At 39.2% G+C, this 23,776-nt stretch overlaps 2 protein-coding genes across 2 annotated transcripts; one reads left to right on the forward strand and one right to left on the reverse strand.

Moving 5' to 3' along the window:
* Window positions 1-355: 355 nt before the first annotated feature.
* LOC129899880 (uncharacterized) lies at window positions 356-4,077 on the reverse strand. The gene is made up of 3 exons (XM_055974880.1): window positions 3,928-4,077; window positions 3,503-3,727; window positions 356-730 (listed from the first exon to the last, which is right to left on the reverse strand). Exons 1-3 carry the CDS (start codon window positions 4,075-4,077, stop codon window positions 356-358), a joined length of 750 nt encoding a protein of 249 aa, XP_055830855.1.
* Window positions 4,078-19,956: 15,879 nt separating this feature from the next.
* On the forward strand, window positions 19,957-21,632 carry LOC129899881 (uncharacterized). Its single transcript, XM_055974881.1, has 2 exons — window positions 19,957-20,037; window positions 21,246-21,632. Exons 1-2 carry the CDS (start codon window positions 19,957-19,959, stop codon window positions 21,630-21,632), a joined length of 468 nt encoding a protein of 155 aa, XP_055830856.1.
* Window positions 21,633-23,776: the final 2,144 nt, after the last annotated feature.

Consider the following 23,776-nt stretch of genomic DNA (forward strand, 5'->3'; position numbering starts at 1 on the left):
CATCACTTGCCCTTGAGTGATCAACTAGGAAAAATAGGGCTAAAATAGAGATAAAGTAATACCTGATTCAGTGAATAGTAGGGGATACCTGTCTCGCATGTCCTTTGCAATTTCCCAAGTAGCTTCCTCTAGTGGATGATGCTTCCATGGACTTTTACCGACTTAATTTCCTTGGTTCTCAGCTTTCGAACATCAATATCTAAGATTGCAATGGATCTTCCTCATACTGAAGATCTTTATCTAACAAAATTGATTCCCATTTGATGATGTAATCCTCATCTTTGTGGTACTTCTTTAGCATGGACACATGGAATACCGAATGTAGCCCAGACAAGCTAGATGGCAAGGCTAATCTTTAAGCCACTAGCCCTAGAAGGTCAAGAATCTCAAAAGGGCCAATATAGCAAGAATAAAGCTTTCTCTTTTTACCAAACGTCATTACCCCCTTAATGGGTGACATATTTAGAAGTAATTGCTCACCATCCCAGAATATCATATCCCTCACCTTATGGTTAGCATACTCTTTTTGGAGACTCTGAGCTGCTAGAAGCTTAGTTTGGATGCTCCTTACCTTAACCTGCGCATCCTTTACTACTCCAGCCTCAAATAATCCTATGGGATCCCTATATCCCCTCCTGTAAAGAGCTTCGAATAGTGGCATCTCAATGCTGGAATGGTAACTATTATTGTAGGGGAACTCACACAAGGCAAAGAAACTTATTCTAATACCCTGCAAAGTCGATCACAAATACTTTCAACATAACTTCTAGACTTGGATGGTCCTCTCCAACTCTCTATCATCTGTGGATGAAAAGTTGTGCTGAAAGTGAGTTTAGTTCCAAATTCATCATGTAAACTTCCCCAAAACTTAGAGGTGAAATGTGTACCACGGTCTAAAATGATTAAAAGGGGCACCACATGGAGCCTTACTATCTCTTTCACATAAATATTTGCCAATTGTTGTGCATTGTAGTCCATTCTAATCGGAATAAAGTATGCTAACTTTATCAACCTTTCAACCACCACCCAAATTTTCAAAACTAAAAGAACTAATTGGACAAACTCTAAATGGTAACCACGAATACAACCGATCACCGCTCTACTAAAATGACCCTATTAGAGCTAATGGAACAAATGGAATCATCATGTAATATCATAATCTCTGAATGTTGATTTCACAACTCCGACCCACCATGAATGGAACCCACACTAATCTTTTGGGGGAGAGAACCATTATTACCTCTCAAACTAACAATATTTACAAGATATAAAAGTTTAAAGAAGCAGAAGAAGCTTAAATTAGAGACATAGGGATAAGTTCCCATAAACTCAACAAAAATCTAATCAACGAACTCAAAACATGCGGAAAATTATCTTAGGAACTCAAAGTTGTAGTACCAAAACTCTAAATAAGAATCTATCTAAGAAAGGGGGTGAAACCCCTAAAAACAAATAAGTAACAATGTTTAAGAGTCATTGTCTTGAAAGAAGAACTAGAATATGGAAGAGCCCATGGTAGCCTGAAAGAGCTGGCTCACCCTCAAGCTCTGACGACTAGTGGTCTTCTAGGCTAAGTCTCTTCACAATCGACTGAGTATTTCTAATACTCAACAAAAATAGAGCAAGTGTAGCATTAGTACATAAAATCAACAGCTTACTAGTAGGATCACGTGGCTATCCAATAAGTGAGTCATGGACAAGTAAACCCAACATGGTAAGAACATATATACAGAATAAAGTTAACCATTTTCAACTCAATCAATACTTAACTAGTTCATAATTTGTTAGTTTCAATATTATACAATTTCACATAAGGGTCCTCTCATGGGACTTACAACACTTATTTATGTGTCGAAATATGACACCCGATCCAATATTTGTGTCCAACATGATACCCATTCTAAATGTGTGTCGATACACGACACCCGATCCAAAAGTATGTCAAAAATGTGACACCCGATCCAAATATACAAATTAGTCACGATTACAACCAATAATCAACCGTTATATCACCAAGAACAGGTTCATCACAAGTCAAGCCAGTTAGTGATTATTCACATGATTCATATCATGCTTTCCTATTTATATACACATATGTATACCATTGAGTAATTTAGTAAGTACATAAATAACATATGGGAAGAAAACTATCACTTACCTCGAATTCGAGCTTTGACAACTCTAAAGTGTAAAAGCTTTCCTTTTTCGGGTTCATTCAGCTTGTTCTTGGTCTAAAAGTAGTAAATACATACAAAGGATCAAAAATGGTCTAAATAACATGAATTATAACATAATTACCAACCTAGTCCAAACCCATGACCTAACCTCCATTCTAGGGCTATTTCCCACCATATATTTTCAGCTAACACCATCCTCCAAGGATCACCCACCATAGATTATAGGTTCTAGGAACCAATTTACAAGTTTAGGCAGTAAATTACTTTCCTTTGGCACAAATTAGGGTGGAAACCAGTAGAAAATTGCCCTAGGTCACCTCTAGTCTTTGAAGAACGAAGTAGAATGAATAAAATCATTATAGGGATTTTTCCCAACTTAATTCCCATTCTATCCTACAATAGCGGGACCATCCCCTCTCTAGCAGAATTATTCCCACTCTATTGGGTTTCACGGAAATTGAAAGCTCAGAACTTGAGCTCCAAACTCTCATTTCACTACATACCCTCAACCTATGGCGTCTTAAATCATACTCTTTATGCGAAATTTAATTTTAGGAGTTTACTCACCCATATGCAATTTCGTAAAGTCGTAGAGGATCTGTATCGTCATTCCTATACGCTAACTTAATCATATTGTAGATTGTATCCCCCACCTATTACAGGGTCACCCTAGACCTCACCTGACTCAGAATTTATCCAAGTCTGGCCTAGGCTTGAATTTTTTAAAGTTAGTACCCAAAGTTTTCTGGCTCAAATTTCTTCCCCATTGTCCTATCCATAACAATAGGGAACAGATCATTACAATAAATACAAATTTACCCATCACTTGCCCTTGAGTGATCAACTAGGAAAAATAGGGCTAAAATAGAGATAAAGTAATACCTGATTCAGTGAATAGTAGGGGATACCTGTCTCGCATGTCCTTTGCAATTTCCCAAGTAGCTTCCTCTAGTGGATGATGCTTCCATGGACTTTTACCGACTTAATTTCCTTGGTTCTCAGCTTTCGAACATCAATATCTAAGATTGCAACGGATCTTCCTCATACTGAAGATCTTTATCTAACAAAATTGATTCCCATTTGATGATGTAATCCTCATCTTTGTGGTACTTCTTTAGCATGGACACATGGAATACCGAATGTAGCCCAGACAAGCTAGATGGCAAGGCTAATCTTTAAGCCACTAGCCCTAGAAGGTCAAGAATCTCAAAAGGGCCAATATAGCAAGAATAAAGCTTTCTCTTTTTACCAAACGTCATTACCCCCTTAATGGGTGACATATTTAGAAGTAATTGCTCACCATCCCAGAATATCATATCCCTCACCTTATGGTTAGCATACTCTTTTTGGAGACTCTGAGCTGCTAGAAGCTTAGTTTGGATGCTCCTTACCTTAACCTGCACATCCTTTACTACTCCAGCCTCAAATAATCCTATGGGATCCCTATATCCCCTCCTGTAAAGAGCTTCGAATAGTGGCATCTCAATGCTGGAATGGTAACTATTATTGTAGGGGAACTCACACAAGGCAAAGAAACTTATTCTAATACCCTGCAAAGTCGATCACAAATACTTTCAACATAACTTCTAGACTTGGATGGTCCTCTCCAACTCTCTATCATCTGTGGATGAAAAGTTGTGCTGAAAGTGAGTTTAGTTCCAAATTCATCATGTAAACTTCCCCAAAACTTAGAGGTGAAATGTGTACCACGGTCTAAAATGATTAAAAGGGGCACCACATGGAGCCTTACTATCTCTTTCACATAAATATTTGCCAATTGTTGTGCATTGTAGTCCATTCTAATCGGAATAAAGTATGCTAACTTTATCAACCTTTCAACCACCACCCAAATGGAATCATACTTCCCCAAAGTCTTGGGAAGTCCAACCACGATGTCCATGGCTATCATATCCCACTTCCATTTAGGAGTGGGCATTCTTTGAAGCAAACCTATAGGTCTTTGGTGCTCATATTTCATCTCCTAGCAATCCTGGAACCTAGCTACATACTTGGCTATTGTCGTCTTCATACCCGACCACCAATATCGACTTTTAAAGTCGTGATACATCTTCATCACTCGAGGATAGATAGAGTACCGTGAACCATGTGATTCAAACAACACTTTTTGAATTATTCCATCTACCCAGGGAACACAAATCCTTCCCATAAAGTTGAGCACCCCACCATTATCAATAACTGCATCTTAGGCCTTTCCCCTCAATACTTTCTCTCTCATCTCATTCAAGTTCATATCCTCAAAATTTTTGTCCTTAATCTCTTCAATTAAGTTATGTCTTAGATCAATGCCGGCCATCATCCAACCCCTTTCTGAGATGCCTAGTCTCATAAATTTAGCCTCTAAGGCTTGAATCTCTCTAACCAAGGGCCACTTGCAGGCTTCTCAAATAGGCTAGAATGCCCATGTTAACCGGTTTTCAGCTTAATGTATCTTTGATAAACTCTATCAATCTCCGTTGTCTCAAATTTAAGGCCTTCTGGGTGAACACATATTGTAAACTACGGTGGTCAGTAAATATATAACACTTAACACCATAAAGATATTGTCCTTAGATTTTTAACTCGTTAACTATAATTAATGAAATCCTCGCCAACGTCACATGTTGTCTCTATAAAAACATTTAACAGGAGGTGAGATGCTATCTTAGTGAGTAATAACACTTAACCATAATCGTTTTAATGAGGGACAAGTCAGAAAAATATGCTAGTAGGATAATCAAAATCTTGAAATAAATGCCTTTATAGAAAATAGTAACAGAAATCAATCTTTTCTATGTCTTGTAAGAAAATGTCAGTTTAACCACTTAGAAATAAAATCAGTAAACACTTTCATATCAAATCTTATATTTGAGAGGTTTTCAAAGAATGAATCATGTAATCAGTGTGACCCCTCATAAAGAAGTCAAATATTTATATCAGAAGATCCCTTCTCGAGGGATATTGGTAATGGTGTGCAAGTTCTACCTTCCCACTAGTGAGGGCTATATTCGTAATCCATAAATATAAGGTACACCAAGTCTAATGAATCAGCAGCTAGCTATGAGATCCATCAAGGTCTACTCCCATTTATACATTTCTTTGTAAACCTAGAAAAATTCACAAAATAGTACAGGGCATTTAAGTCTTATCAAATCATACTATGTCAAAATTTAACGAAAATACATGTCAAAATATCATTTCTCAAGCAAATGTTAAACCCTTTTGGTAATGACCTCCAAGATCATTTTAGTGTTTTCTCTTGTTTTTACCATTTTACACCTTTCCATAGCTTCTTTATATCCCATTTGTGATGTTGGGATAGATGGTACGCTCCCCAAGGTGTTCGGTTGAGTTTTGAGATGGTTTAGCCATTTTTGAGGCTTAAGGCTTGAAAGAGTTGACTTTAGTCTTCATTCAAATATTCTAATGTCAGATGATGATTTCGTCAGTTCCATCATCTTCAAAAGGTCTATTTTAGTCTAGTAGGAAGGTTGGTTTGGATTTTTGTGTCTTCATTTTGAGTTTGTGTTTTTTTGCTATTTTAACTTTAAGTTTTGGCTAAGTTTGACTTCGGTCAACATTTTGAATAAATGCTCTCAGATGAAAATTCCGTGAGTCCGATTAGCTCTGAACATCTAGTTTGTCTAAAATGACCTTTGATTCGGTTCCCACGGTAGACGAGGTGAGATTTTGGTCATTTGAACATTTTAAGTGTTTTCCTTTGAAAGTGTTGACTTTGGTAACCATTTTGATGGACGACCTTTGGTAGTTATTTTGTAAATTCTGTTGAGTCCGAAATGTCATTTCTAGTTGGGTAGCATAGTACATTTGTGTTCATGGGGTTTTGAATGAATTTCACACCCCGTCGGAGGAAACTCAATTCTATCAAGTTCAACACCAGCTAAATTGCTGGTGCAGGCTATTTTGCTTTCGCATTTGTGAGCTAGGGGCTGCGATCGCAAAAGGTAGGGTCATTGTTCATCGCGATCATGGGGATGAGTTTTGCGATCATGATGGGCATTTTGGTTGGGCCTCGCGATCGTGACCAGGGACTCATGATCGCGATGGTTAAATCATTGGCTTCAGTGAATTAAATGCCCATTTTCAGCAGTCTAAGTCCCATTTTGAGATGTAGAAAAAGTGGGATTTGGAGAGCAACTCTTGACCATTTTCGATCATTCTTATTCTAGTGAGTTGGAAATTCTTGTGGAGATGTTCTGATACCCTTTATCATCCTAATAATCTTGTAAGTCTCGCATAAATTCATTGTTTTCTAGTATTTTTGACTATTCTAGGGATTGAAATTTGTGGGGTTGTTTTAAGCTCTTTCGATGCTCGGAATGTGCTAGCTTTGGGGCACTAGTTCCTTGAGCTATTTGAGATCTTGTAATGGAGTTGGTATTTGATTCCGTGTGTGAGTCCTAATTTCAAATTTTGACCCAATTTTGGTTCCATTTTTAATTACAGTAATATGGGTATAGTTGGGTTTGTTTGATTTGTTCTCTGTTAATTTGATAGAGTGGAATTATTCAAAGCGGTTCATTTGCGGTTTCATCCTTGAGGTAGGTTATGGATTTCTCTTGTTAGACTTGACTCGGTTAGAATTTGTATATTTTGAGTAGTAATGTGTGATTAGGTTGGTTATTTAGGTGTTCGATATCCTTTTGAGAAATTTGGAGTCAATGTCCATTGTTAGTAGATAGTGGGGATTTTAGTTGTTGAAGTTAGTTTAGGGGCTTTATTGTCTTGTTTGTATAGCTTAGAATCGTTAGAACTTGCCTCTAGGTTACTTGAACTTAAGATGCAGCTTTCTTGACTTGTTTTATTTTGAATGCCCGTTGTGTTGTGATTTCGACTTATGCTTATGTCTTATTCAGTTATGACCTTGAAATGTTGGGCCCCAGGTCGTGCTTTTGGTACAACAATCTCAGATTAGTGATTTGTTTCCTTTGGCGGGGTTTTACCCAACAATCTCAGGTATGATTTCAGGCGGCTATTTTATTGAGTTTGGGCTACACTATTATATTCACCATTAATAAGCTCGAGGTGTGAATTTTGGGTGGCCTTTTGATACATATTCCAGGTTATTATTGCGATATTGATGAGCTTGAGGGTTATTCCAGGTGCTCCATTTTACTTTTGGGAAATATTGATCCATATCTACTAGTTTTCATTTGTACATTCTTTTCAGATTTTGTGAGTCAAGATTATTAATGTGATTACCTGATTGATTGGATTTACTTGACTATTGTATGATATTCCCATACGCTCTTTTCCCGTAATCGTAGTTTTATGGTTCTCTCCAATCATTATTAGTTTCATCGTGCTACTTATTATATATTTATTCTTTCTGAGCTCGATCGGCCTATGATGCCTACTGAGTACCCCATATTTTGGTACTCATACTGTACTTCTATATCTTTTTAATGCAACCGCCATTTTGAGCCACCCCAAGAACGCACCTAATCATCTATAGCGGTGCCACATACAGATTTTGGTGAGCTCCCGATGTTCATAGACTTGCTACATTCCTTCGTTTGTACTAACATGTATTTTGCACTTTGGATAGTCAGTTTTGTATTGTATATAGATATTGTCAACTTTTGTACTTAGTATCTCCTGTATAGGTGACCCCATGTCCGAGGATTGGTCTAGCGCCGGTTCGTTATTATTGGTCACTTTTAAGCCTTTTTGTATAGTTTGTGTCGTTTTTACGTATTTGTACCTTGGTCCAAACATTGCTTGTTATATTGTTCTTGATTTCTCCTTATGTTATTATTTATTTATTTAAGTTTGACGTTAACTTCCGCTTGAGTTGGGTTTGGCTTGCCAACTCAAGGGTTATACTAGGCGCCATTATAGCCTAGTTTTGGGTCATGACAGAGTGGTATCAGAGCTTAGGTTCACCGATTTCATTAGTACAGGAGAAAATGTTTAGTAGCGTCCCACGGATTGGTATAATAATGTCCGTATCCAATTTTTGGGAGGCTATAGGGCATTGTTAGGAATTAACTAATCTTATTTCGAATCATTCGTTAATGATGATGAATATCTCTAAATCCTATTTTTTTCACTCTTTCTTAGATGGCGGAGATGAGATCTACCCAGGATAGACGAGGACCCCCTAAACCTATAGATAAAGACCTAGATCAAGGTAAAGGTCTAGGTCAGAGCATAGCTCAGGCCACAGGACCAATGCCAAGGCCAAATATAGAGGTTGAGCTATTCGAGCATTAGTCAGTGGAGAAGATTTATGGACACACCAGTGTTTTTCAGGATACTTTGGCCTAAATTTTGAGCATCATGGAGGGTATATCCTAAGCAGGGACACTTCCTAGCACTTCAGTCAGACCTTAGGTCCGAGAGGAGGCTCATACTTCAGTATAGGTAGGTGCATAGTGTTATACCCCGCATTTTTGAACCTAGACATGTGTCCCTAATTGTCTTGAAAGTAGACATGAGACCCTTACTGTCCACACACACCAAACAACTCTAAGGAAAGAAGATTGTGATACTTCGCGAGAAGGAAGGTTGGAAATAGAGTCATAAGAATCCGGAAAGAGTTGGAGGCTAAGAAATGAGTCGTAGGACTCAATTTACCTACGTAAGCTACTAACTTGATAGTCTTACATACTTAAGCTATTGGAGTACGTACCAAGCTTGCAAAGCATGGATTAGATAGGCTTTTTAAATGAGACGAGATTACGAACCCACGAGGAAGAAAAAATGATGCGGGGAAGCCAATGGAAGGGTGAAACATGGAAGAACCTCAAGCATGCAGGTGACCCACCTGCTTGGGGTCAAGTAGGTGACCCACCTTCTTGGGGGAGGTGGGCCCCACTGCCACGTTGCATCTCCTCCTTGATCGCATGGATGCGGTGGCCCAATAGGGGCTGGACACATGTCACCTCTAGGGGATGACACGTGTCACTCCCTAGGACCACATATATATGTGTATATACAGCATACACTTCAGTTCCTTACTCAAAATTCAGCCAAAACAAGGGAACAAACCCTAAAGCTAAAAAGGAGAGGGGCCACGACTTTGAGAAAAAAAAGAGGTAAGTCCCTATTTTTCTCCGTAAATTAATTATATAGCATATACCACGATGATATTGAAGTATTATTAGTATAAAATTAGAGTTTGGTGCAGCAAAAAATGGACCGCAAGCTGCCACGACGTTACATCACGCTAATAAAAGTTCCGAGGCGCGATTTCGGCGAGTTCTAGCCAATTTCGGGAAAGTTAAGTTTTTCCCCTATAATTTGAAGGTTATGTTGTTAAATTGGGGTGTAATACACACCTTAGGGTAAGATGGAAGTTGGGAAAAAGGTATGAAAAGTTCGGCGTTCGGAATAAACTAAATTGGAGTCGCTAGAAGTAAATTGTCGTCGAAATGAGGCATTGTTCTTGGAGTTGCTGCTGCAGGAGTGTGATGTGTTATTTCAGGTCCTAAATATGTTCTAATGTGGGTTAGGGTGGTTCTGGTTGAATCCACATGACCCCTCGTGGCGTATAATTAAAGGCGTTATAAAATAAAGGCTAGACGCCCTATTGTGATACCGTATTTTTGAATAAGTCGTTTGGAGTTTATGTTGTATATTGTTGGTGTGAATTGCTGAAGGTTGTTGTTTTTGGTTGGCTGTAGGACTTAGGAACCTAATTGGAAATTCGGATAGGGCACATTATAGGGGAGGTGCAGCCCAATTTTCGTTAACGCCTTAACAAACTAAAGAACTAGTCGAGAAAACGACTAAGGAAATAGATTCCATTGATGCTAAGGTGTAACCTAAGATGCCGGAAAGTTAAGAAGGTTTGATATTCATATTACTTTTATGTTGGATAGGTTCAAAGGAAGACGAAGCGAACAGTATAAGGAATAACTCAGACAAGGCATGTGAAGCTTTCTTTTGGCGTGTTTTTGGAATAAGTATGTAGAGCTATCTTTCTTTTCTTTTGGCATGTCTTAGATATAAGTTATAAAATGATATGTATATGATATTTGGGGATTCAATCCATTCATAAAGCCCTGAGTATGAGTCAAGACTCTCATTTACTTCTGGATATTAGAACTTTTGCAATAGCTGAGTCATTGCCTTTAAGTCTTCTATGTGATGAAAACTAGTACATGTAAAGCCTATTTCTTCTTTCCTTTGGAATGGTTTGATATTAAGTGAAATGGTATATGATATAGGTTTAGAGGTAATTCCATTTACGAGCTCTGAGTGTAACTAGTGACTTTTAGTCACTCCTGAACATTAAGAGTCTGAAAGTAGTCAAACTACTATTCTCGAGCCTGCTATATAATGAATAGTAAGTAGACGTACCAGCTCCACTTTTTAGAGGCTTTGAAATGATAAATGCCGTTGATTGCATGAGTTGAGTCTTTGACTAGATAAATTGTGTTTCTGATTTCATAGACTATATCTCTGATTGCATAAATTGTGTGGCATTATTCTGATGCATGTTTGTGATCCCTGAAGCCCCAACGGATGTAAGCCCTAATGACATCTAAAGGGATACCTCGGATAATTACTCCCCTAGTCTTCAGGAGACGGTGCACTTAACTGTTTCATCGAGTCTCAGATAATGACTTAGTTGCATATGGTTTCTCACTACTCTACTCGTGCATACTGTAACCCATCCTTCCTTGAGTCCCACGATGGGCCGGGAATGTTATTGTGCACAGTTTTACTACTTCTTTCACCGTGTCCCGGGCCGGATGTGTATAGTTCCACGCACAAGGAGAGGATGTCATACGTGAGTGTGATATATGTTATATGTTATGACGATACGATTATTCACCGAGTCCCAAGCCGGCTATAATATGATAGTATATATGGAGAAATAAGGAAGGAACACCGAGCCCCTCCTTAGAGGGCCGGGTACGTATGTATATTATGATGGTACGCTATAGACGTACACCACTCAATTCACCGAGTCCCTCACTAAAGGGGTCGGATACTTTATGTAGGCATGCAAATGAGATTAGAGTGATATATTTACGACCCCAAGCCCCGTAGTGAACCTAATGTAATATGATGACATACATGATAAGATATGATACCGTATACGATGATATAATACCATATATGATGATATGATGAAATAAAATACATAATGATACGATGACATGTGAATATGATCAAATGCTTATGACACCGAGTTCACTAGAGGGCCGGGCACAACATATGATGATGTGTATGATTTACAAGTCCTAAGGTGCAGGTACATTAATTTGTTAAGTTGTTATACTTGTCCTCTGCATCCCTATTTCAGTTATGGCCTCAGTTACGATGTGTTGTGCTTTACATACTCATTACATATATCGTACTGACCCTCTTTTTCTCGGGGGGGAGGGGGGGCTGCATTTCATGCCCACAGGTACAGATGTTCATTCAGGAGATCCGTCAGCGTAGGTGTTCCTCTCAGCTGTGTCGAAAGTGCTTCACTGTTCTGGAGCCTAAATTTTGATACTGGTCGCTTAATGTATATATATTTGTACACTTAGGGGTACGACGGGGGCCCTGTCCTGCCATATGTTGTTGTTACTACTCTTATAGGTTTGTAGACATGTGTATATGTGGGTTGTTATCAGTTTGTTTCGACTGTACCTATACAGCATGTTGTAAATATTTTTATGTTATGGCAGCCTCGTCGGTGCGTACCCTTTCATGATATAATACAAATAAAAGAGGCTAGATGTACATGAAAAAGTTTTGACCCATTAGGTTTTGTGTATAGTATCACATCACACACGGTTTAACTTAAGAGTAGGTGATAGATACACATAAGGGGGTCCAGGTCGGATCCTAGTTCGTCCTTGGAGTGTCTACAGACCGTGTCTAGTAGAGTCTTATTTATCGGTGTGTTGTGCACCACATCTATAGATAGGAGGCTACAGGATGTTTAGAATGTTACTCTCTTTCATATCTAAGATCGTGCGATAGAGCTGAGCCATAGGAAATGAAATTCCTTATACTAACCTACGATTTTAGCAGAAGGACAACGCCGATAGAAGAAAGTAACTGACGATATTGAAAGTTACAAAGGACGCAGGTAAGCAAAGGCACGAAGGACCTTTGTCAGGTAAGGTGTTGCAATACAATTGATATATAAAGTTGGAAAATGAAAGGAAAATTATATAGAAAAGTGCAACAGGCTCAGTTCGAGGGGACATACGAGATAAGTCCATTTTCATACTGCTAATTATGGGCGCCTTGTGTGGTTGCGGTATGCTATGATATAAATATATATGTGTTCCCTGTGTGGCTGCGATATGATACGATACGAATATATATATGTGTTCCCTGTGAGGCATTGTTGGCATTTTCTGCGTGCAGGTGTTGAGATAGTAAGAAATATAGAGGAAACTCTGCCCAAATTTTCTTAGAAATAAGAGGAGAATGAAATACAGGGTTGTAGTACGTCTTGAAAGGTTGTTCTCGCAACAATGATGAGATTTGACTAAATAAGTATGGCTGACCTCGAGAAATAAGTTAATTGATGAGTTAATGGCAATAGAAACTAGGAGGACGATACTAGAATAGTAGAATAAGTTAGAAAGGACCTATAAGACAAAGAAGATGACTCAGAGAGGACTGATAGATCGAGATAAAATGAGATAGTAAGGCATCGCCTGAATTGATACATAGGGATAAACTATGACAAGTGATAGTTGAAGGAAGTAACAGTATGGTTAAGACAAGAGTAAGACAAGAGTACAAAGGGAAAAGAATTATAACGAATATGAAGTGTTAATAAGACAGCTTGTGAGACATTAAGGACAAGACTAACTAAGAAGGGTAAGTAACCCATAGTAAGAATCGTGAAGAAAGTCAAGCGGTATTATACAATGGGTCTGAATGCGAACAGGGTACCAGGTGAACATAACAAAAACCGTTATGAGAATAAGCAAAACTTAGTAAGGAATTAACTAGAAGGTATGACGTGGTCCATGTAAATGGAATGTAAAGATAGGTGTGGAACAGAAAAGCAAGCTATAGAACAAATAAGTAAGATTTATCAAGTTTCATAAGGAAAGTTTCGAATAAAGGTTATATGATGACAAAAAGGATAGCTAGTGCAAGGAAATAAAGGGTAATATGGAATTCCTTACGCCCAATCAAAAATGGAAATGAGCTGAAGGAATAATAGAGAAGTTCTAATAGAGGCACTCAAGATAGATGTGATTAATTAAGTATGAGTATCGAACCAAAAGAGAAATAGACAGTTATGACCTAGAGGTATAGTAAGATCAAAAGGTATTAAGACAAGGCCCCTACTACAACGAAGTTAATATGGTTTTAAGCAGGATTAGAAGGGAGCCTGAAGCATGTGACAAAGATGAAAGTTCTGAAGGCATAACAAAGTTAATATACGTGACTCCACCTTGATGATTGGTGAGATCCTGCAAAGAGAGGGTATGTCGATTTGCAGAACAACTGCTGCATTATGAGATTATTAGAAGAATAAGCAGTGTCCACTGGAATAAGGTTAGTCTAATGACGGAGGTTGAAACACGAATTATCAAAGTATAAGTACTCTCGAGTGGAGAATCTGAACCAATTACGAGCCGCGCTAATTACTGATTGGGATGAATGGAATGTGGCTTTGAATGCACTACTACATTACGAATATTACTCAAGTATCAATCGTTAGATGAGATTCTATATGATATACTCCAAATACTAAAGCACCCTACGGTTGTGCTAGGGGTTCCTATAAAGTCAACCTAACGTAAGGAAGATTTAACAAAACATATAGATATGGTAAAGCATGTTAAATATGTTGGAGTGGAATCATCCGTGTGTGAATAGCTGAAAATAAATGGAGGATGACATGGGTACACCCTAAAAGAGGAGAAGTGGACAAGAGAAGTACAAGCGTAAGAGAAAATAAACTGATGCTATCGTATGTAAATGGGAACGCTTAAACTTCAAATGAGACCCCATTAGGGATGGACGCGATCATACCCGCACTAATGCACCGGATTCCGTCAAAACTCCGAAGTTAAGCATGCTTGGGTAAGAGTAGCACTGGGATGGGTGACCCCCTAGGAAGTGAAAAAAGGGAACGAAACAAGTATGAAAAAAAGAGATTATAACGGCATGTTAGTACAATAACACATATAGAATAGAGTAAGCCAAGAGCAAAAAAGATTATGACTGAAATACAACGCACCTCATGAAAATGGCACAAGAATAGTTATGCAGCTTACGAATGTTGGCATACTAAGAGCGAGGTCAAATGATTACTCGATAAAAGAAAGTCAGTAATAGCAATGTGATTGCCATATTTAGAGTCTCTTAAAGAAAAGTGTAAGATGGTTTGAGGCAGAACTATTAAGATATAATCGATATTAAGGACAAGAGCCACAGTGGAACCCTGACCTCGACTAAAGAAGGTAAGCTGCTAGTATAGCGACACTAAAGCATTTTTTTGAATGGCTCTACGTACCTACACACGTTTGTGTAAGAATTACAGTATAACGTGTGGTAATAAAACTGGAAGGAAAATCTGAGTAAAGGAGCAAGATAGCATACCTAAGGTGTTACAAGTTGAAATAAGAGGAGTTGTATAATGGCTTAAACGAAGAGGAGCATTAGAGGTTTAATAGCCTGTTACGGGGGATGGGAATCCCGACTCGGAGATGGAAGGCGATTAATGTAGGTTATAGTGCAGGCTGACCTCGCACTCTACAAAAGTATAAGTTCATATGGGTTATGGTAGATAAGCTGACAAAATTAACCCATTTTCTTCCAATTAGGAAGGTATATTCAGCTAAGGGTTATACGAGATTACATAGCAAGGAAACAATAAGATTTCACGGGGTTCCCACATCTATTATCTCGGATGGGGAAGTTCAACGTACGGCTAATCGCTGGAGATCATTCCGGTAAGGATTGGGAATACAGGTGAATCTTAGTACGACATTTTTCCCTTAAATTAATGGATAGGCCCAAAAGGGATCCAATAAATTATTGATGAAGTAAAGCTTAATTCGGGACAAGCTATTGATTAGAAGCCTAGAGTCGGCAAGAAGGGGATACATTGATCCTTCTCAGGGCATTTGTAGAATAGATAAAGCTGCCTATGAGTGGAACCTACCATCCGATTTGAAACAATACATTCAGTTTTCCTAGATCAATGCTCCGCAAGAATGTGAACGACGCTCCCAGAATATTTCCCATGGAGGAGGTCCACGTAACAGTAAGTTATCCTATGAGGGGAAACCTATTTCCATCCGAGATTAGCAGATTAAATGGGTTGCAAACTAAGGACATAGCTTCCGTCAAGGTACTGTGGCGAAATAAGAATCGTGAAGACATAAACTGGGAAATTGAAGAGGACATGAAACACAGGTGTCCGTACCTATTCTCGATATCTATAGATAACCCCCAGTCCTGGAACTCGTATATTAATTACTTGGATGAAAATGTATGTCATTCCAGTAGAAAGGAACCTCCCTACAATTTGTATAAAGTCTTAAAGGAAGTTTTATTTAACATTCGGGGACAAATGTTCTAAAGGGGGGAAGGATGTTATACCCTACATTTTTGAACCTTGACACGTGTCCCTAATCGTCTTGAAAGTAGCCATGAGACCCTTACTGTCCACACACACCAAACAACTCTAAGGAAAGAAGATTGTGATACCTCGCGAGAAGGAAGGTTGGAAATAGAGTCATAAAAATCCGGAAAGAGTTGGAGGCTAAGAAATGAGTCGTAGGACTCAATTTACCTACGTAAACTACTAACTTGATAGTATTACATACTTAAGCTATTGGAGTACGTACCAAGCTTGCAAAGCATGGATTAGATAGGCTTTTTAAATGAGACGAGATTACGAACCCACGAGGAAGAAATAAATGACGCGGGGAAGACAATGGAAGGGTGACACGTGGCAGCACCTCAAGCAAGTAGGTGACCCACCTTCTTGGGGTCAAGTAGGTGACCCACCTTCCTGGGGGAGGTGGGCCCCACTGCCATGTGGAAGCCCCTCCTTGATCGCATGGATGCGGTGGCCCAATAGGGGCTGGACACATATCACCTCTAGGGGATGACACGTGTCACTCCCTAGGACCATATATATATATGTGTATATACAGCATACACTTCAGTTCCTTACTCAAAATTCAGCCAAAACAAGGGAACAAACCCTAAAGCTAAAAAGGAGAGGGGCGACGACTTTGAGAAAAAAAAAGAGGTAAATCCCAATTTCGCTCCGTAAATTAATTATATAGCATATAACCCATGATATGGAAGTATTATTAGTATAAAATTAGAGTTTGGTGCATCAAAAAACGGACAGCAAGCTGCCACGACGTTACAACACGTTAAAAAAAGTTCCGAGGCGCAATTTTGGCGAGTTCTAGCCAATTTCGGGAAAGGTAAGTTATTCCCCTCTAATTTGAAGTTTATGGTGTTAAATTGGAGTTTATTAAACACTTTCGGGGCTGCTTGAAGTTGGGTAAAAGGTTTGAAAAGTTCGGCGTTCGGAATAAACTAAATTGGAGTCGCTAGAAGTAAATTGTCGTCGAAATGAGGCATTGTTCTTGTGAGTTACTGCTGCAGGAGTGTGATGTGTTATTGCAGGGCATAAATATGTTCTAATGGGGGTTAGTGTGCTTATGGTTGAAGCCACATGACCCCTCATGGCGTATAATTAAAGGTGTTATAAAATAAAGGCTAGACGCCCTATTGTGATACCGTATTTTTGAATAAGTCGTTTGGAGTTTATCTTGTATATTGTTGGTGTGAATTGCTGCAGGTTGTTGTTTTTGGTTGGCCGTAGGTCTTAGGGACCTAATTGGAAATTCAGATAGGGCACATTATAGGGGAGGTGCAGCCCAATTTTCGTTAACGCCTTAACAAACTAAAGAACTAGTCGAGAAAACGACTAAGGAAATAGATTCCATTGATGCTAAGGTGTAACCTAAGACTCTGGAAAGTTAAGAAGGTTTGATATTCATATTACTTTTATGTTGGATAGGTTCAAAGGACGACGAAGCGAACAGGATAAGGAATAACTCAGACAAGGTATGTGAAGCTTTCTTTTGGCGTGTTTTTGGAATAAGTATGTAGAGCTATCTTTCTTTTCTTTTGGCATGTCTTAGATATAAGTTATAAAATGATATGTATATGATATTTGGGGATTCAATCCATTCATAAAGCCCTGAGTATGAGTCAAGACTCTCATTTACTTCTGGATATTAAAACTTTTGCAATAGCTGAGTCATTGCCTTTAAGTCTTCTATGTGATGAAAACTAGTACATGTAAAGCCAATTTCTTCTTTCCTTTACAATGGCTTGATTTTAAGTGAAATGTTATATGATATAGGTTTAGAGGTAATTCCATTTACGAGCTCTGAGTGTAAATAGTGACTTGTAATCACTCCTGAACATTAAGAGTCTGAAAGTAGTCAAACTACTATTCTCGAGCCTGCTATATAATGAATAGTAAGTAGAGGTACCAGCTCCTCTTTTTAGAGGCTTTGAAATAATAAATGCCGTTGATTGCATGAGTTGAGTCTTTGACTAGATAAATTGTGTTTCTGATTTCATAGACTATATCTCTGATTGCATAAATTGTGTGGCATTATTCTGATGCATGTTTGTGATCCCTGAAGCCCTAACTGATGTAAGATCTAATGATATCTAAAGGGATACCTCGGATAATTACTCCCCTAGTCTTTAGGTAAAGGTGTACTTGACTGTTTCATCGAGTCTTAGATAATGACTTAGTTGCATATGGTTTCTCACTACTCTACTCGTACATATTGTAACCCATCCTTCCTCGAGTCCCATGATGGGCCAGGAATGTTATCGTGCACAGTTTTACTACTTCTTTCACTGCGTCCCGGGCCAGATGTGTATAGTTCCACGCACGAAGAAACGATGCCGTACGTGAGGTATGATATATGTTATATGTTATGACGATACAATTAATAATCGAGTCCCGGGCCGACTGTAATATGATAGTATATGTGGAGAAATAAGGAAGGAACACCGAGCCCCTCCTTAGAGGGCCGGGTACGTATGTATATTATGTTGGTACGCTATAGATGTACACCACTCCATTCATCGAGTCCCTCACTAAAGGGGCCAGATACTTTATGTAGGTATGCAAATGAGATTAGAGTGATACATTTGCGACCCCGAGCCCCGTAGTGAACCTGATGTATTACAATGACATACATGATACGATATGATACCGTATACGATGATATGATACCGTATACGATGATATGATGAAATAAAATACATAATGATATGATGACATGTGAATATGAGCAAATGCTTATGACACCGAGTTCACTAGAGGGTCGGGCACATCATATGATGATGTGTATGATTTACGAGTCCTAAGGTGCAGGTACATTAATTCATTAAGTTGTTATACTTGTCCTCTGCATCTCTATTTCAGTTATGGCCTCAGTTACGATGTATTGTGCTTTACATACTTAGTACATATATCATACTGACCCTTTTTTTCTTGGGGGGGGAGGGGGGGCTGTGTTTCATGGCCCTAGGTATAGATGTTCATTCTAGAGATCTGTCAGCGTAGGAGTTCCTCTCAGTTGTGTCGGAAGTGCTTCACTATTCTGGAGCCTAAATTTTGATGTTGGTCGCTTAATGTATATATATTTGTACACTCAGGGGTACGGCGGGGGCCCTATCCTGCCATATGTTGCTGTTACTATTCTTAGAGGTCTGTAGACATGTGTATATGTGGGTTGTTATCAGTTTGTTTTGACTGTGCCTATACGGCATGTTGTAAATGTTTTTATGTTATGGCAGCCTCATCGGCACGTGCCCTTTCATGATATAATACAAATAAAAGAGGCTATATGTACATGAAAAAGTTTTGACCCATTGGGTTTTATGTATAGTATCACATCACACACGGTTTAACTTAAGAGTAGCTGATAGATCGTATAAGGGGGTCCAGGTCGGACCCCAGTCGCGGCCTACGGGGTTGGGTCGTGACACATAATATGATCCAACTCCTGTCCTACAACCAACTACTACAGCTCCCCAACCCATCATTCAGCCTATTCTTATAGTTGTTCAGCACATGGCAACTAGGCCAATTATGATAGTGAAGGAGCAAAAGATGTTGGGGAGGTTTATTAGATTGGCCCCTCATAATTTCTCAAGTACCGTAGGCGAGAATGCCCATGAGGTTTTGGTTAGTTTCTAGGAGAGGTTACATAACCTCAGGTTGGTGGAGTGGCATGGGGTTGATTACACTTCTTTCCAACTGGATAGACCAGTGAAGCAGCATGGAGATCTTATCTTAGTTGTAGAACCCCGAGATCGCTGGTGATATCATAGACTCAATTCTCTGAGGCCTTCTTGGAAAAGTATGTACCCCACAGTTTTATAAAGAGGCTAAGCATAAGTTCATAATGTTAGAACAAGGATTGATGATGGTCACATTGTATGAGTCTCAATTCCATGAGCTCTCCAAGAAAACTACCATAACTATGCCAACAGAGGAAGAGCGGGTGCACCAATTTGTCAGACGGTTATCTATTCCTTTGAGGTTGGATACAAAAAAGATGGTTGCATTGGGTTGTTCATTCTTGTAGATAGTAGATCATGCCCATATTATTGAGGCAATATGCTGTGAGGCCTATGGAGGCAGCGAGAAGAGCTTCGCTATCAAGGCAGTTTTAGTGGATGTGAGTCATATAGTAGGGGTTCCTTCGGTAGAGGTCATCCCAATAGTACCCACCTAGACAATCGGTTCAAGCATCATTGCAGCATACCGACGATGGATAAGCAGGTGTTAATGGACAGAGTGGCTAAACTTTTGGTCAATCTTCTTGGTACTCAAGCCACTGTGGCCATTCGGGTTTAGCTGGGACATCATAGGAAGGTTTATTTAGAAGGTCGTGTTATGAGTGTGGTGTGATAGGCTACTTTTTTAGGGAGTGTCCTACTATCATCCATCATAGATGTTAGAGTCAGTAGGGTCTATAGGGTTAGGAGGTTCAGACCCCTAAGGCCTAGTTTATCCGCTCAAAGAGGATGTACAGGGTAGAATAGTGATTCTTAGGGTACTAATGGTGGTCCCAAGGAAGGCCGGATATGTGGTAGAGGTGAACGAAGCCATATGTATGCTTTTTTGGGTAGGCCAGAGGTAGAGGGATCAGATGATGTCATTACATATATGATCTCCATCTTTCATCAGCCATACTATGCTTTATTTGATCTGGTGTCTACTTACTCATACGTGTCTGCTCATTATGCTACCTAGTGGGATGATTTGGCTTGAGTTTGTGGTATTCTTGGGGCACATGGTGTCTAAACATGAGATTATAGCATATCCAACGAAGATAGCGGTAGTTCATGATTGGGCTAGGCCCACTTTTCCTATTGAGGTTTGTAGTTTCATCAGGTGGCAGGATGTTATAAATAGTTTATATGGAGGGGTTCTCTTCCATTGCAACTCCTTTGACCAGATTGACTCAGAAGAATGTTCCTTTCCATTAGTCTGACGAGTGTGAGGCAAGCTTTCTAAAGCTGAAACCCTTGTTGACTTTAGCTCCAATTCTTACTCTTTTTGTAGAGGGACAGGGATTTACAGTTTATTATGATGCTTCAGGTTTTGGCTTGGGTTGTGTTATGATATAGCAGGGTAGAGATATTGCATATGCCTCCAGGTAGCTGAAGGTGAATGAGCAGAACTACCCCACACATGATTTGGAGTTGGCGGCAGTTGTCTTTACATTGAAGATTTCGAGGCATTACTTGTATGGTGCCTATTGTGAGATCTACACTGACCACCATAGTCTTCAATATATCTTATGACAGAAAGACCTCAATTTGAGACAGTACAGATGGTTGGAGTTACTAAAGGATTATGATGTCACTATTCTCTATCTCTCGGGCAAGGCAAATATGGTAGCAGATGCTTTGAGCCAAAAGGCGGTGAGTATGGGGAGTTTGGCATTATTATCTATTGAGGAGTGTTCTTTAGATTCATATATTCAGTCCTTAGCTGACCAAATAGTTTGTCTTGATATCTCTGTACCGGGCAGGGTTCTTGCTTGTGTATAGGCTAGGTCTTCCTTAATAGAGAAGATTCGGGCACATAAGTTTGATAACCCACAACTGAGGGTGATTCATGAAAGGGTGCTCAGTAGGGAGGATAGGAAAAAGACCTTATATCCAGAGGGCAATATCAAGATTGAGAGTTGTATCTGTGTTCCCAGAGTTAGAGATTTGGTCAAATTGATTCATGAGGAGGCCCATTATTCCAAATATTCCATTAATCTTAGTGCAGCAAAGATGTATCTTGATCTACGGCAGCAATACTGGTGGTGTAGGATTAAGCGGGACATTGTAGCTTTTATGGCCAGGTGCTTAAACTATCAGCAGGTTAAGTTCGAGTATCAGAGACCAGGTGGTTTGACCCAGCTATTACCCATTCTAGAGTGGAAGTAAGAGTGGATAGCTATGGACTTTGTATTAGGTTTACCACGTACGTCCTGAGTTTTGATTCTATTTAGGTCATCATAGATAAATTGACCAAGTATGTTTACCTCTTACCATTTTAGACTACCTACACTTCAGAGAAGTTTTACTCAGATGTACATTCGAGAGGTAGTCCAATTTCATGGGGTTAAATTATCCATCATCTCATATCATAGTACTCAGTTCACTTCATATTTCTAAGGGTCTATATAGAGAGAGTTGGGTACCCAAGTCAAGTTCAGCACAACTTCCACCTCCAAATCGATTGTTAGTCAGAGAGGACTATTCAAGTATTGGAGGACATGCTATGATCCTATGTCATTGATTTTTAGGGTCAATAGGATCAGTCTTTAGCTTTGGCAGAGTTCGCATATAATAACAACTACTATTTGAGCATCGAGATAGCGTCTTTTGAGGCATTATATGGTAGGAGATGTCATTCCCCAGTGGGATGGTTTGATGCTTTTGAGATTAGGCCTTGGGCACTAATTTATAGCGTGATTTGATGGATAGAGTTCATATGATCCAGGAGAGGCTTTGTACTACCTAGAGTAGGTAGAAGAGTTATGCGGATAGGAGGGTTCGGACTTCAAACTTTATGGTTGGAGACCAAGTATTCTTGCGAGTGTCACTCATGAAGGACGTGATGAGATTTGGGAGGAGGAGTAAGTTAGCCCTAGGATCATCGACCCTTTTGATATCTTTAGGCGGGTAGCAGAGATAACTTATGAGTTAGCCTTGCCTCAAACACTTTCAAGTGTTCACCCGGTAATCCATGTTTCTATTTTGCGGTGGTACATTCCAAATGAATCTCATATGCTTTAGTGGGATTCAGTTCAGTTTGATGAGTCCTTATCCTTTGAGGAGGAGCCTGTGGCTATTTTGGATAGGCAAGTTAGGAAGTTGAGATCTAAGAAGATTCCATCGGTAAAGGTCTAGAGGAAGCATCATTCGATCACAGAGGCTACTTGGGAGACTGAGCAGGATATATAGATTTGATATCCTTATCTTTTTGAGCCATCAATCATCTTTCTCCCTTGACTTTCGAGGACGAAAGTCCTTTTAGTAGTGGATATTGTAATGACCTCCAAGGTCATTTATGTGTTTACATGCATTTTTAAATTTTTACCCCTTCTCATAGCTTCTTTATAGATTTTCTGTGATATTGAGATGGGTGGCACGCTCCTAAAAGTGTTCGGTTGAGTTTAGGTTGTAGTTTGGCCAATTTTGAAGCTTAAGGCTTAAAAGAGTTGACTTTAGCCTTCATTCGGAGATTCTGATGTCGGATGACGATTTCATTAGTTCCATCAACTTTGAAAGGTCCATTTTGGTCTAGAAGGAAAGGTTGTTTGGGTTTTGGAGTCTTAGTTTTGAGTTTGTGTGGTTTTTTCATTTTAACTTTAAGTTTTTGCCAAGTTTGACTTTGGTCAACATTTTGAGTAACACACTTAGATGAAAATTTTGTCAGTGTGGTTAGCTCCAGAATGCCGAGTTTGGTCAAGAATGACCTTTGGTTAGGTTCTCAAAGTGGCTAGGGTGAGCTTTTGGGGTTTTATGTATTTTAAGTGTTTTTCTTTGAAAGTGTTGACTTTGGTCAACATTTCAACGAGACGACCTTCATTGTCATTTCATCAAATTTGTTGAGTCTAAAATGTCATTTCCTAAAAGGTAGCATAATTTGTTTGCTTTCACGAGATTCCAAATGAATTTCGGATCCCCGTTAGAGGAAACTCAATTTTATCAAGTTCAGCACCAGTTGAACTGCTGGTGCAGGCCATTTTTCTCTTCGCGTTTGCAAGACAGGGGCTACGATCGTGAAGGTCAGGGTCATTGGTAATCGCGGGCAATGGCCTCTTCAGCGCGATGGGTAAATTCACTGGCATCTGTGAATTAAATGCCCATTTTCAACAGTCTAAGTACCATTTTGGGACTTAGAAAAAGTGGGATTTGGAAAGAAATTTTTTACCCTTTTTGATCATTCTTGTTCCGGTGAGTTGGAAATTCTTGTGGGGATATTTTGAGACCCTTTCTCATCCTAAAAATCTTGTAATTCTCAGAAAAATTCATTGTTTCCTTGCACTATTCTAGGCTTGAAATTGGTGGAGTTAATTAGA

This window comes from Solanum dulcamara, chromosome 8 (genome assembly GCF_947179165.1).
Source record: "Solanum dulcamara chromosome 8, daSolDulc1.2, whole genome shotgun sequence".
Taxonomy (NCBI): domain Eukaryota; kingdom Viridiplantae; phylum Streptophyta; class Magnoliopsida; order Solanales; family Solanaceae; genus Solanum; species Solanum dulcamara.